This window comes from Cylas formicarius, unplaced genomic scaffold, assembly GCF_029955315.1.
Source record: "Cylas formicarius isolate icCylForm1 unplaced genomic scaffold, icCylForm1.1 PGA_scaffold_6__28_contigs__length_40554024, whole genome shotgun sequence".
Classification (NCBI taxonomy): Eukaryota; Metazoa; Arthropoda; class Insecta; order Coleoptera; family Brentidae; genus Cylas; species Cylas formicarius.
This window is the reverse complement of record NW_026844347.1, coordinates 14,419,105-14,435,238: the sequence shown is the minus strand read 5'-3', so window position 1 is coordinate 14,435,238 and position 16,134 is coordinate 14,419,105. Positions and strand designations below refer to the sequence as shown.

At 32.6% G+C, this 16,134-nt stretch overlaps 1 protein-coding gene across 1 annotated transcript in view; it reads right to left on the bottom strand.

Moving 5' to 3' along the window:
* Positions 1–10,499: 10,499 nt before the first annotated feature.
* Positions 10,500–16,134, bottom strand: part of LOC132704106 (uncharacterized) — a 33,584-nt gene continuing 27,949 nt past the window's right edge. The window contains exons 3-4 of the mRNA XM_060673885.1: positions 12,637–12,820; positions 10,500–12,586 (exon numbers count right to left, since the gene is read on the bottom strand). Of these exons, the coding sequence (XP_060529868.1) occupies positions 12,288–12,586; positions 12,637–12,820 (483 nt within the window). The 3' untranslated portion in view covers positions 10,500–12,287. The remainder of the gene's footprint in view (positions 12,587–12,636; positions 12,821–16,134) is intronic.

Genomic DNA, 16,134 nt, shown 5'->3' with positions numbered 1-16,134 from the left:
AAATGATGCAATAAAAATCAGTTGGTAAAATAAACACTGCTCCACCAAAAAAACTTTTCGCAGAACTCTGCTCTCGAATCAATATCCGAAAGAGCGCCTTTTAAGCCCTCTTTGGAAAGATAAAAAATATATAAAAAAAGATAGCTGTGACTGTATTATATATTTAATGTCCTTGGTTTTTGTAAGTGTAATGTAATGAGATTATACCCACCTAAGTCCGCCCCTAATATTCTGTCCTTTTTTACTTTATTACCTTTATTGCCCCAGTTTTATTGTCGGCAGATAACTTCCATAATTGCCGGCCAAAGCCAGCACGATGAAGATTCATACAGACTTTACTACCTGTTTGCATAGATAGATGTAGGAATATTGAAATATTTTGTATTTGATTACGACACGGCAAAACAGCTGTCATATACCAATAAATAACTATGAAAATCTGATTTTTTTTTTGTTCTAATTTAATTGCGTAATACAATAAATGAATTATGCACTTTATTGGTTTATTTTGGTTAGTCAACTAGTATTTCGGACTAAATCAAACATTGTCCGCTCAACTCACGACATCGATATTGAACCACAAAGCTAAACTGGGGAACAATAAGAGCTGCCAACAATCTTATACTAACGAGTCGCTCTCGAGTGCCGCGAACATAAAAAAAGAACAGGAAGTCGCTCGGAATATTAACAATAATAATTGACGAAATTAGATTGAAAATAAACTTAGATTGGCATTAGTGTTGACATCCTGACCCACAAACGAACCTTTATCGAGTAATTCAATGAATTGCGGAAACGCCTCCTTGTTAATTCGCTAATTCGCCATACGATTGATGAATCAGGAGCAAGCGGAATTGCGCCGGTGCCTCCTCGTTAAACGAATTTACTCCAACTCCAAAAAGACGAAAAACAATGAAAATGAATATTAAAAAAATAATAAAAGACAATAAAGAAAAAAAAATCATCAACCAACTATAACTAATAACAGAGAAGTTAGTAACTCCTTGTTTTTAAATCACAACTTTAATATATTTTTTTTTGGCAAATTTGGTGTAAATTTGTAAAATGAGTTGAACATTTAAATAATGTGTGAATTTTTAAAAATTTTAATCAGTTCCTAAAGTTCCAGCTAGTTTTTAAACATTTTTTACCCTCACAAGAATTTTAAATATTGACTCACAGCTAGAAGGTGTGAATTTCACTTGCGTGCATTTCTATTTTTCTTGTTACTTTCAAAAAAATCGATTAAATCGAATTTTTCGAAAGCATGCGCTCTTGGAAATGAAACTTATATCTCGGAAACTGTGCGTCGTACAGTGTCGCCGTTGATACAGATGTAATCAGCATCGAAAAAGATTTTTTTTTATTTTTTGTCTGTTCTCCGTTTTTTGTTTTCTGCGCTCTCTATAAAAATGCAAATAACTTCCGTAATTAGACCTTGGCGTCTATTTTTTTTTTATTTTCCCCATTAAAACTGGGGAAGCTGGAGGCCGGGAACTATTTTAAAAACAATAAAAACCACCTTTGCAACGATCCAAGGTTTTTTTTTTCAAAAACGGTTACTGACATCAAAAAAATTCTTGAACGACAAGACGCGCGAGATCCAAATCTAAAAATCATTATTAATAATATTTATTGAAATTGCGTGGTTAATTTTCGAAAACTAAAAAATGGATTTTTTTTTAAAGATAAAGGCTATAACTAGAAGGCTGTACTGAAAATTGTTCTTTCCTAGGTTAAATTATTAGCTTTAAATAAAAATTCCTTAAAAATATGGCTGTGGATATTGTACACCGCATCAACCGCTGTTCGAAATATTAGAAATAATCCAAATGAAAATCACCATTTCTCGCCCTCAATCTAGACGCGATGACGTCATTTACTATTACGACGTAGTGCATGGTTTCAGAAAACAAATACTTTCTCGAAAACCATTTATTCGATTGAAAAAATTCATATCCCAGGAAAAGTGGGAGATCCAGGGCTATAACCTCAATTTGTATGGTATTTATGTTTTGGTTAGAAATTTATTGTATCCCCGAATTTTAACATGGACATTTTGCTTTGGAACTGCGTAAAACAATTTTTGGCCCATATAAAAATGTCGTCGAATTTGGTCGGTGAGCGGAGCAGCTTCGTATTTTAAAGAAGCCGTTTCAGGGTTTCTTGTCCTAGAGGAACGCATTGGTTTCAATCCTCCTCCTGTGGACCATTAAGGAACGGTCACAAAGTCCAGGTGTCTTTCATAAACAAAAAACATAAAAATAGACGAAATCTGAAATTATCTTCCCATACAATTTACGATACTGTTTAAAACAAATTATCCCACATTATAAGTTTTCATTAACGGCTAATAATTTACCCACGAAAACGGCAATTTTCAGAGCCTTTTTTATTTTTCGCACATAATCAACACACCCTGTACATAATTGAAAAAATGCCCGAACTAGAGGTTTTAGCCCCATATCTCCCATTTTTGCCCATAGGGTTAACGGTTTTCTAGAAAATAATTTTTTTCTGAAACTCTGGGAAATAGTCAATGACGCAATTTTCTTATGAAATTTTTCAAATATTTCGAGGATAATATGTGATAGCTGAAAACCGTAAATACAAAAATTGTAGCTCTTGACGCGGCCTATTATACTGTTTGAAGAAATTTGCCATATTTTTTACGAATTTTGGTTTACGGCTAATAATTTGCCCTAGAAAAGAACATTTTACAAAGTCTTTTAGATTTTTGTCCATAATTGAAAAAACCCTGTATCATCGAAAAAATGTTTAAAATAAAAATTATAGTAGATCTTTCGCGTCTCTTGGGTAAATAATTTTGCCTGAGAAAATATTTTTTTCTGGAAGTCAAAATAACCCAGAAATATAACAAAATACCCGGTAAGATTTGATTGCTCGCAGTTTCTACGGTTTAGATATGGACATCGACTTTTACTTCTCTGGCAAATTCTAATACGATAGCTGAAAATTTGAGGTACCTATTACAGTTTTTATTATAGCACAGAATATCCCGAACACTCTGTACAATATGTGAAAGCCTTAAATGCAAAAGTTTTAGCTGTCGATACGAGCTATATGGCCATGTGAAAATTCAATCATAGTTTTGTAGTTATGGTCAATTATTACCAAATCTTCAGTTTTCATCATCATTTTTGAAAATTATCCTGAATAAAAGTTTATAGCAATAGATCACGCGGATCTTTTGGTTCAAGATTTTCTGGATCGCGTATACGATTTTTCTTAGACCCTTAAAATCGCGATTCTTAATTTATTAAAAATGCTTCCCGATCCCCCAGTCCAACAAGATTTTTGAGTTTCGGCGCTGACCATTTTATAATCTGTTCTGGGGCCCGTGGCTTTGTGAAAAAGCACAAAAGTTTGAACTTAATACTTCAAACAATTCGAAAATTATCCCCTTAAAACCCAGAGAACGGAGAACGGAGAAACAGACAAAAAAATTGTTCTTGACGCTGATCATTTCTGTCCGCCAGGACCTACCGTTGCCAAGATATAAGTTTCGTTGACAAGCTCGTAACAAGTTCTGAGTCTCGGGTGTGCCATCATCGTCACCATTTATTATTGTTTTATCGTTTCAAACTTCGTATTTTGACCATTGCATCTCAAAGGGAACGCTCGGTATAGATTTCATCAAAATTTTAAAATATGTTTCAGTGTTTTAGTAAAAAAGACACCACTTTATTGTAATGAAGTATTTAAAAGAAAGAATACAAGTCAATTTAGTAGTCTAGAATCTAATTCTTAAAAGTGCTGTATTAGGATTGGTTTAAAAAGTCGCAGAACAAATTTTTGATACGTTGATATAACAAAAAATCTACTCTTCTAGATTGCTTACTTGTACAGAGTGTATCAATTTATTATTTAAATAATTGTCTATTTCTTTAAGACACGCAAAAGCTATTTTAACAGTATCTACAAAGTATTTAGTGTCGCAACCAACTTTCTTGGATTTTTTAGAAAACACAAAATAGGAATTTCTAATTAATAACTAGATATTTTTCTTTAGTTTAATTCGTAATTATCCAGCATTCCTCTTATTAAATTTAATACTGAGAGAAGAGTAAAAATAAACAGTAGTGTTAATATGTTTAAGATTTTGTATATCATAATTAAAACCCCTGTTAATTTTTTTTTCATGTCCGTCACTATCAAAAGACGTTTTATTTTGATAATGACTAGTGCAATTGTGTTACATCTCATATTTGCATTCTATTCTCTAACTTAAGAATTTTAAAATTTTATATCAACAAACTCTAGACCTCAGTATATATCGTTCGAACGAAAAATGCTAAAATAAAATGTTGCTCCTATCAAATGTAATAAATAAGTCATAAATGTTCAAATATACCAAAAATATAAAAAACACCCCTTGGCAGCTCAGTAAGTGGATCAAAGCAGGTTAAAGAATGGTGTGAACTTTATCATCATTATATTTTAATAAAAAATTACTTTCATACAATTATTTAACTGCATTTATAAAACTGGTCGACTAATTTAACTTAAAAATTAACAAATAAAAGTTTTCCTAAAATACATCTAAAAATACCTTTGTCAACTTGACATTATTTTAAGCTGTGGAACCACTTTTTAAATTTGTAACAAGAATCTGCCCAAGGCTACCCGCCTAATTTAGATATTTTTTTAGGTATAAATATAGTTTTAATGGAAGGAATGCTGCTTGGTTAAATGAGACATTTAGCTTACCAGAAAAATTAATTAAAAAAGTGCAATCAAAACAAGTTGGTAAAGACAATTTGAAGATCTTTCTTTAAAAACAAAAAGACAATATATTGTTACCAAAATGAGAACAGAAAGATTGTCTTTTGCTGCACAGTGTGGACCTGTGGAGGAGTCACATATACAATATTTTAAAAACACCTTGAGAATTGTCCCAAATTTAGATTTATTGACAGAACAGAAAAAACCATATAGTCCCACAGGTCCACTTAACAAACAGCATTGACACTGACAGATAGTCAATAATTATGGATGCGGCATTTTCAAGGAACTTTATTCTCAAAATATGACTAGATCCCATTAAATCTTCAGACAAAAAGAAGTTAGTGGGTATCGCTTGTTAGAAAGAAAGTACAGGTTAGTGGGTAAAATGTAGAGGCATGAACGGAAATTCATTACCTTCTCTACGAAAATATTAATGCCAGGGAAGTCGATATTCCAGAAAGAACAACGTAGGGGAAGCCAGGGGAAAATGAGGACCGTGGCATAACCATAGTCATTTCTGCAAATTTATGAAATATTCAATGAACTCTGCTCTGTATATATATATATATATATATATATATATATATATATATATATATATATATATATATATATATATATATATATATATATATATATATATATATATATATATATATATATATATATATATATATATATATATATATATATATATATATATATATATATATATATATATATATATATATATATATATATATATATATATATATATATATATATATATATATATATATATATATATATATATATATATATATATATATATATATATATATATATATATATATATATATATATATATATATATATATATATATGATGACACTATATTCCGGGATATCATCCGTTCGCTCGTTGAACTCCGACTGGAATCCTGCAGACGTTTCGCCAAAATCTCACTTGGCATCTTCAATGCTCGCGCTCCGAAAACACTTCGAACACTGTGTTCGAAAACACACACACACACACACACACACACACACACATATATATATATATATATATATATATATATATATATATATATATATATATATATATATATATATATATATATATATATATATATATATATATATATATATATATATATATATATATATATATATATATATATATATATATATATAGGGTTTTTCACTTAAAACTCCGCACGCCAATAACTGCAAAACGAAAAGAAATATTTAATTTATGTAAAAAGTACTCAAAGTGTGGGGTCAAGTAGATATTTCCTAAAGTTTAAAAAAATTGACGCCTGCAAAGAGCTGGGCGTCGCGACGCGTCGAAAAATTATTCGATTGCAAAGACTTTGGAAATACGCGCATACAAAAGTACATATTATTTAAAAACTTTTTTGTCATTTACTCAAACTTATTTACTTTACCCGTTTCTAAGTTATACCGATTTAAAGTAAACATTTCTTGATTAATAAAAAATGTGGTTAACGCTTATTTTTACAAGTATGCCATGAATGTTAGTTACTATGGCAACCATTATTATCGTCGTTATTTTAAGTGCAATTACAAACAATAGATTTCAACTATTTTAGTATGATTTGATTTATTATTTTGTATCGATTTAGTTCTGATAACATGATAAATAAATGAAAAAACAGTAAAATACCTACAAGTTAATAACCAAAATTATTATTGCAATTAACTACATAATAAGACATTTCAAAAATTTTGTTCAAAATTATGTCCATCTGCTCGAACACAACTATTAAAAACTTTTAACAGATGAGCTTGGGTCACTTGTAGGAGAGTCCTTCTTGTGATAGCGGCACACGCTGCACTAATTTTGTTAATGAGATCAGCCATATCTTCGATAGGTTCTTCATAGATAACGTTTTTTAGGTAGCCCCAAAGAAAATAATCTGGTGGTGTAATGTCCGGGGACCTCGCCGGCCACCTTACCGGTCCATTAGTACCAAACCATCTATTGGGATATTTTCGGTTCAAATACCTCGTTACTATTTGGGCATTATGTGCAGGTGCTCCATCCTGCTGTAGCCACATATTCATTCTAGTGTCAAGAGGCACTTCTAATAGTTCCGGAAGTGTAGTTTGAAGAAATCTTAAATAGCGATCTGCATTTAAAGTTCCTTCGTAAAAGTAAGGTCCAATAAGGAATCCATTTAATATGCCGCACCAAAAATTGATACTAAAAATTCGTTGGTTACCTATTTCTGTAATCCAACGAGGACGGTTTTCGGACCAAAAACGACAGTTGTGTCTATTAACGATTCCATTATTTTGAAATCGACTTTCGTCGCTCCATAAAATTTTCGAGAGAAAATTTGCATCTTGGCTATACAAATCGGACAATGTCGCTAAGTAATACATTCTTCTAGCATAATCGCCTGGTTCTAGTTTATGAACTAGTTTACTTTTGTACGGGTGAAAAGAGTTTCTATGTAGAATTCTCCACAAAGAACTTATGGTAACATAATTTCTTCTGAATTACAGCAGCAGTATTTTCATCATTTGTAGCCGTCCTGTTGCTATCTCTTTTAGGTTTTATGATGCTGCCATATTCTCTTAAGTTTTTACATAAACTTGAAAAGGTTTTTGCATCGGGGACTCTTCTATGCGGATAACGCCGTGCGTAAACTCTTTTTACTTCTCTACAATTGCATCTGCATTCTCCAAACACCAGTAACATGTCTACTTTTTCCTCATTGCTAAATTGCGCCATTTTCACATAATAATTCTTAGTTTTTTTTAAACCGAACAAATTTGGATATTTCTTGTGACAAAATGTGACAATTTTTTGATACAGCAATAACAACTTACGTTTGTAATTGCACTTAAGACAACTGCGATAACAATGGTTGCCATAGTAACTAACATTCATGGCATACTTGTAAAAATAAGCGTTAATCACATTTTTTATTAATCAAGAAATGTTTACTTTAAATCGGTATAACTTAGAAACGGGTAAAGTAAATAAGTTTGAGTAAATAACAAAAAAGTTTTTAAATAATATGTACTTTTGTATGCGCGTATTTCCAAAGTCTCTGCAATCGAATAATTTTTCGACGCGTCGCGACGCCCAGCTCTTTGCAGGCGTCGAATTTTTTAAACTTTAGGAAATATCTACTTGACCCCACACTTTGACTACTTTTTACATAAATTAAATATTTCTTTTCGTTTTGGAGTTATTGGCGTGCGGAGTTTTAAGTGAAAAACCCTGTATATATATATAGGTTAAGATTAATATATAGGTTAAGACGGTGCGTCATTACTAAAAAAAGACCAACAGACAATCTTGTGCAGTTATGTATGTATGGGGCACTTTAAATCTGTATTTACGCCAGAGCAAGAACTGGAGTTGGTTGGCTTCATTTAAGATATGGAAAATGGCCTGTTTGGTCTTACACCGACAGAACTTTAAAAACTTGGCTACCAATTAGCAGACAGAAACGAAATTTCCCATAAGTTCAATGATGCGACCAAAATGGTGGGAGAAGATTGGGTGTCCGCTTTTCTTACAAGGCATTTCCATTTGAGAAGTGTCAGATAACGGCTATTTAACGTTGATGAGAGTGATGAGAGCAAAAGCCTCAAAAACAATAAAACAAAATAGAAAGTTGGTTCTTTATCCTCTAGAGAAAAGGGAAAGATACTAACTGTGGAAATATATTGGATGCAAGGTGATTTGTTTGTCAAGCGGATCGAAAAATTCATAGTGTGGTCATGGGCTTCAAAAGAAAATATCGAGTTGCTGTTATTAGATGGCCGCACACCAAAAATTTGAAATTTATTGAAATGGCATGGTGTTGTTCTGTTGTGCTCCCCACCACACTGTAACCACAAACTCCAGTCACTAAATGTGAGCTTTATGAAACCAGTGTCTATTACACCGACGAAATAAAGAATTTATTTAGAGTGAATCCAGGTGCTATCAAGTGGTTGAGCTTTTCGGAAGGGCTTTTATTATTACCCAACCCAAATATTTTTTAGAATGATCATTTTGTGGCAGCAGAGACAACAAATATAAAACATCCACAAAATGTTAATGTTAGGACTCTCCACAGCCGGGATCGTCAAATAGATGGCCTCAAAATATAAACCTTAGCTTGAAAGATGGTAGCACCTTCACAAAAGATAGAGCACTCACGACAGCCTGGACCATCCAACAAATTTTAAGCACTGATCTCTTAAATCAATCTATAGTAAACTAAAAATTACTTGAAATGAAAAACTTAGTTTATTTTTAAAACATTAACTTGTCAAGTTAAAAATATCTATTTCCACCGATAGTTTTAATACCTCAAATATCTCCTTTAAACTGGTCATTGCTTCATTCATTTTAAGGATTCAAATTTGTTAAATAAAATTTACTGAAAATGATAATAAATTTATTTTCTTCCTTTGACCCAGCCACAAACTTATTTAACTTAAATTGATTTAGAATTCTTATAGGTTTAGTTTTATTGCCATCCTTTTTTTGATTCATCCCCTCACGATATAATATATCTTGAATTATTCTTACCAACAATATTCATAAATAATTTAAAATTTTACTTCCTCAAAATATAAAAAGATCAACATTAATTTTAGTAAGAATTTTTATTTTCAATATATTAAATAATTTTCTAGGTTTAATTCCTTATATTTTTACTAGAACTAGACACATGCCCGTTACTTTAGGCTTAAGTTTAAGACTATGATTAACTTTTATAATCTTTGGCATTGCTTATCATACTATTAATATATTAGCTCATTTAGTTCCTATAGGGGCTCCCGCTCCTTTACTACCATTCCTAGTAATTGTAGAATTAATTAGAAACTTAATTCGTCCAATAACCTTAGCTGTTCGATTAACTGCTAATATAATTGCCGGTCATCTACTGTTAATCCTATTAGGAAATATAGGTCAATATATAAATTTATTATCAATCAATATTTTAAGTTTTATTCAAATTTTATTATTAATCTTAGAATCTGCAGTTAGTTTAATTCAAGCATATGTATTTTCTGTTCTTATTACACTTTATGCTAGAGAAATTCACTAATGACAACTCAGAATCACCCTTTCCATTTAGTTAACCCTAGGCCCTGACCTCTTTTAATTTCTTTTAATTTATTAAACTTATTAATAGGGCTTATTTCTTGATTTCATTTATATCAAATTGATCTATTGATTTTTAGACTAATTTCTATAATATTAATTTTATTTCAATGATGACGAGATATTACGCGAGAAAGAACCTTCCAAGGTTTACATTCCTTAAAAGTTTCATCAGGCCTCCGATGAGGGATAATCTTATTTTGTTCTTCTTGTTAAATTTGTTCTTACTTCCTTCCGAGAAAATTTAACCCATTTCCAAGACCACAAAAACACATTTAATAGATACTCCTTACAAAAACGAGCTCGTGGAATCCACCAAAGTTAAAGAGGCAATAAAAATAAGAAAACATAAAAGGAAAATACACAAAATAAATCTAGAAGATCTAAATCCAGTGCGAAAAAATAAAAGTTGAAGATGACTCCGATGTAGATATTGCGGTTACTCATATTTACAGTCAAGTGAAGGCTGGGTCTCCTGCTGCGTATGTGGAAAATTGGCTCATTGCTCCTGTGAGGGCGAAATTGCGACAGAATGAATTGAAACTTCTTTCAAAGAATATATTTATATTCATTTTACCCCAAATCTGGAACATGATTTTTTGTTAAACTAATATTTTCTTCGACAGTTAAGTGGTTAGGCTAGATTACGTTAAAAATGCATTTTATAATGAAAGTTGATAAATATAAAACTAAACAGAAACTGAAATAGTTTTCATATTACCACGAACAAAATCAGAATGATATCATTTTCTTAGGGGGCTCACTATAGCCCGGCTTAGAATACAGTATTTTAAAATTATGCAATATTGTGAGTATAATTTTCATCTCAAAATAATTTGCAAATAGGGAATGGAAGGGAGATCGGGTCACAGTCCATATAAGCAAAAGTTTTGGGAAAACTTAAAAACTAACGAATATATTTATTTGGTAGCATCAGTTCCCTAAAAATTCGTTAATGAAGAAACGAATCAAATCCAGTCTCTCGACTTTTTTCTGTAGGCATGTTAAATTTGCATTCACAAAAGAAACGCCATAACTGACTGATTCGCGAGCAAGAACGTTAAACTAACACCAAAATGATTAGTTTAAATTGGATCTTATAAAATTTCTTTTAATAATAGGCATCTAGAAATAAAATTTGAAATTTTTTGCACTATGTTACAAACGTTCGCTATGCTTTGTCCACTTTGCTTTGTTAAACGAGATTTATTGAGTATCTTCATCAAGTCATGGGAATATTAAAGACGAATATAAATAAATTTTCGAAAACATAAAAAAAAAGAATAGTCAGGTCCAAAATGAATTTTATATTTAGATTTTAGATCAACAACAGATGGGAATACTGCTAGAAGGTTAATTTTTCAAAGAAACTTTCACTATTGCAATACTATTTACGAAACCTCTAGATTCCCCCTGCTTCGGTTGTTGTTGTTCTGGGACGTCAGCAAGTTAGATTCAACAAAAACCGACGTTGGAGGAGTCCAGAAGTTTTGTAAATATAACTGCTAAAATGTTCTCTAAAAATCCAGAATTAAGCGCTAAAATAAAATTCATCAACAATTGGCAACTAAGTTTTCCATAATTGGCCAGCGTATATAAAACAGATGTTGATAAGTTTCTTCAATTATTAAATGAACCTCTAAATCTATCAGGTTGGTTTTTTATGCCTTCTAGTATCCACATAGTTATTGAGTTTTTTTATTTTTCCTCTAGGTCAATTGTCACAGGCTCTTGAAGCGAATCACAAGGAAATCAAGAAGCTTCATTTGAACGATATCCGCATAACATCTGGGACTAACACTAACCCTGACCTATTAAATTTATTATTACTTACCTCGGACCCTGAACTTTTAACGCACCGAAAAATTATATCTATTGGTATTGGTAAGCAAAATCAGTAGTTAAGATGACTGTGTTATCAGAAAGCTAAATTAAATAAGTTGATGAAAATATAGGACAATTCAAGCAATAAAAGTTTCGAAAAATTAATACCTATTTAACAATCTTGGTATCTCTTATTGTTTCCAATGTCCCCATGACAGACACCCTTAAAATTTTCGTTATCTATGTAATCTATGTATCTATGTAAACCATTTTTGTAGAATATTGATTATTTCGATCTTTGATTTGCGTTTGGTAGGTTTTTCGTTTTATTCCCAAATATCTTATTTTATCCAGAAAGAAAACAAGCATGGTGCAATTTAATTCGATAACGCATTCGCAAGAGGAAATTGGTTTATTTACATCAGTAAAGTACTCAATAAATACCTATATACACGGAAATAAAATCGAGAATCAGCTGCACTTAAAACTACACACTACCGTTTTTTCCAAAAGTTTCGGTATTGTTACGGTCCGCCCTATCCGCCATATCACAGCACCATCACCTACACCAAAACAATCCGCGTCATCTACACTCACAATACATTGTTCTCCTTTAAACATGTGTCTTCGACTATTTGACTGACTGTACTTATACCGACAGCTATGTGGTTGTGATCGACGCTCTTGAACTTCTGGACTTTGTTTAATTTCTTCAGCTTCTCCTGCTGGAATATTAACCTTAGATAGTAGCAGGGAAAGACGACGCATCTGCCGTCCGATTCTTCGGCGTCTATGTAGACGCCGCGTACCAACAATGAGTTGGAGCAACCGAGAAGTATTAGAAGAACCAGGGATATCACCAAACCCATCCAGCAACTCAGTTCTACGTCGTCTGAAATATTTTTCGGGTTAAAGCGTTCTTGGACGGGAGCGTGTTCTTACCAGGTAGAAAATACAGATCCAAGAATTTCCACAGCCCTCTCCAGACGTTGATTGTTCCGATTAGGGAGACAATTATGAAGGCATCGGCGACAAGAAGCCGAGGAGCTCCTGACAGTCTGCTGCAGAGGTTTCGCATAAAGGGTTGGATGAGGTATACCAATCCGACGATAGAGTAGCCCAATATCTGGAATGCAAATTCAACGTTGTTTGATAATCCATATTGAACAGTTCGTATTAGTACAGTCCGACACACAAGAGTTTGTCATTACTATAATAATCTTGTTAACGTTAACATTGGCCAAATCATGACACTTACACACTTACTTAGGTTGTTCAAAATTGATACAGGGTTTCTCAAAAATCGACAAGTTGACCCAATCGAGAAGTACGCCATTGCATTAGTGACTAAACCGGTAAAAAACGATGACCATACCTCTACAGGAAAAGTCAAAATCACTAAACAAACCCAGTCATAAAGTGGATAGAAAAAAATGTTTTTTTTTATGGGTAAATTTTAAAAAATGATAACAACAAATTCATCAAATTAAAATTTAATTGGTGACTCAACGGGGACACTAACTCCAACCCTCCGCGCCGGTCCGAAAGGCGTTGAGGCAAAATATAAAATGATAAATATAAAAAAATAGGTACATATAAAAATTAGACAATAATAGAATTATTCGTTTTTTGAACGAAGTGTATTTGAATCAGTGTATCAGAATTTCAGGCAGTAAAGTCAGCATTAAGATTTATTATATGAAAATCTCCCAAAACATTACCAGATTGATCTTTCAAGTAATAAACGAATGGGGAGATAACCTTATTCATAATACATGGAACAAATTTGTGTGCCAACTTTTCTGAAAAAGGATTCAAAGCATTAGATAAGACAAAGTTCCTCTTCCATACTTCCATACCTACGTGATACCTAAAATCTCTATTCCTAAGATTATTCCTCTGAGAATTTTGTTCATAAGACTTTCGTAGTCCACCAAGGTCTTCTTTAAAGATAACAGGCAATTCCTGAGAATCTTCTATTCTATGAATTTAGTCTGAAATGAAGGGCATATTGTTGGAATTATCACTTATTTATCAATTTTTCCAGAAAATTCACCAGAAACGATAACAATTCTTGCAAATATTATCCCTTAGCAATTTTGATAATATTCTGGTCCGATAACTTACGATAACTTTATTAACCCTCTCGGTATGATTGACCTCATGGTGGTATCGAGCCTTATAACAGAAATTTTGTACAGATTACTGTTTCATAAATGATTAATCTGGAACTGAGAACCATTATCACAAGCAAATATTTGAGGCACATAATTTTCCAAAAACTTAATTATGCCAATGGAGATAACTTTCCCCATTGGATGAACCAGAACAAATTTGGCGAACCAGTCGACGACTACAAGGGGATATTGGTTTCCACTTTTAGACGATCCAATAAGACCGGCCGAAATTAACTGAAACGGAAAGTAATATTCCGATAATACCCCATCAACCCTACTTGAGGTAAATTGGTGTTCTGCTTGCAGCGCAAACTTTTTAACTTACCTAACAACAAGTGTTCTCATATTGGGCCAGTAATAAAGCTCTGAGATTCTAGAAACTGCCTTTGATACCCCAAAATGAGGACCAAATGAGGTTTCCGTATCATGAAATATGTTTAAAACTTCCAAACGGTTATCGGTTGGAACGACAATCTTCCAGTTAGTTCTATTACTGATTGTACATAGGAAAAACATGCTTATATAAAATTCCATTTTCGACACGAAACGATGGATAACTCTGAGGGTTGTGTTTAACTTTCTTAATCATATCGCAATACCAAGCATCCGGTTTTAACAGGGATAAATCGAGAACTGACCTTTCAGCACATGACCTGGATCATCAGCAACTCCCATGGACAATATTGAAATCAAACATGGATAACTTTACTAGAAATCTTGACAATCTACCAGGATGATTTTTCATATTATTGACCATACATAATGGCGAAAACGTTCTAGGGCTACGATAATGGCATGCAAGGGGCTATATTTTCTATGGCATTTAATTAGACTCTTACTAGTATAAGCTATTGGATGCTCTAAACCATCTTTCTCTTGAAAAATAACTACACCTAATCCAGTAACAGAGGCATCAGACAAATAAAATAGTTTTCAGAAATCGGAGCTAGCCAAAACAGGAGAGCTCGTAATTTTTCGGAAAGCCTCGTCGGCTTCGGAATTCCACATGATAGACTGTCCTTTCCGTTACTTTTCAAAATTGACAGAAAGATTGGCAGCTTTTAAACATTTATAAACTTCCCTAAGAATTCTAATATGAGTAGCGAAGTCTGGAGTGACTAAAATCAAATCATCGATATAATAGAAAACATACGGTTCAAGGGCTGGTCCAACTACCATGTCCATCAATCTATACATTGTCTGAGCAGAGTTATTTAAGCCGAGAAATAAGACACAAAATTGATAACTTGATGTACCATGCACAGTGAAGCTAGTTTTCGGACGAGAAACAGGATCCAAAGGGACTGGAAAAGATGCTATTTTAGAGTCTAAGTCTACTAACTATAGAGTCAATGAGAGGCAGAGAGAGGATACGAATCTTAGAAGTTACAGTGCTTAATTTACAACCATCGAAACATACTCTACATTCCCCATCTGATTGTGAAACCAACCAAAACGGACTACTATAAGGTGACTGCGGAGGTTCAATTATATCTAGCCATCTATTTCTTTATTAAGATGTTTCTGCATCGCAGGAGGCAAAGGATCAACGTCACCTGTGTCGATAGTATGACTAATAAGGGTAGTACGCCCAATTCTGCATTTAGGACCTATCTCTCTGAACAGTTCAGACACTTTATCTGTCTCAGCTTTTTCTTTTGGGGTTAGACTAGCCGAAGACTGAATAGTATTCACAACACTAATATATAGTAATGGAGACTTATAAGAACGTTCAGTGAAATCAACGCCAAAATTAAAAAATTGGAGAAAATCCATTTCCAAAATCAAGGAATGCGTGACAGAAGGAATAACCAAAATTTTTAGGTTTCTAGAAACATTATTAAGAGAAGCGGCACTTGAACATAGCACAAAAAATCTTGAGGTTTTCTGTGAGCTGTAGTTAATAGCGATATTCAATTTTCGTACAAAATAAAAACCAGCAGAACCTAAAATAAAATAAAAATTACTGCCAGTGTCTACCAACCAGAGCTAAGATATTTTCCGAATCAATAGAGACGTTATTCAAAGTAATCAAACTGCTTTTTAACAAACAAAGAATTAATTGAAGATACTTTTTATTTCATGAATTCATTAACTTTAAGTAAGTTGAGGAGTTTTTTGAACACCGGGGACGTTTTGTTTTAACAACCCCTCTATGACCCCAAACACAACAAAATGAACGCCTGCGGTCCCTGTAGCTACTATAAGAATGACCAAAAGAATCACAATTCCAACATTTAACACAAGATGAGGCACAAATTTT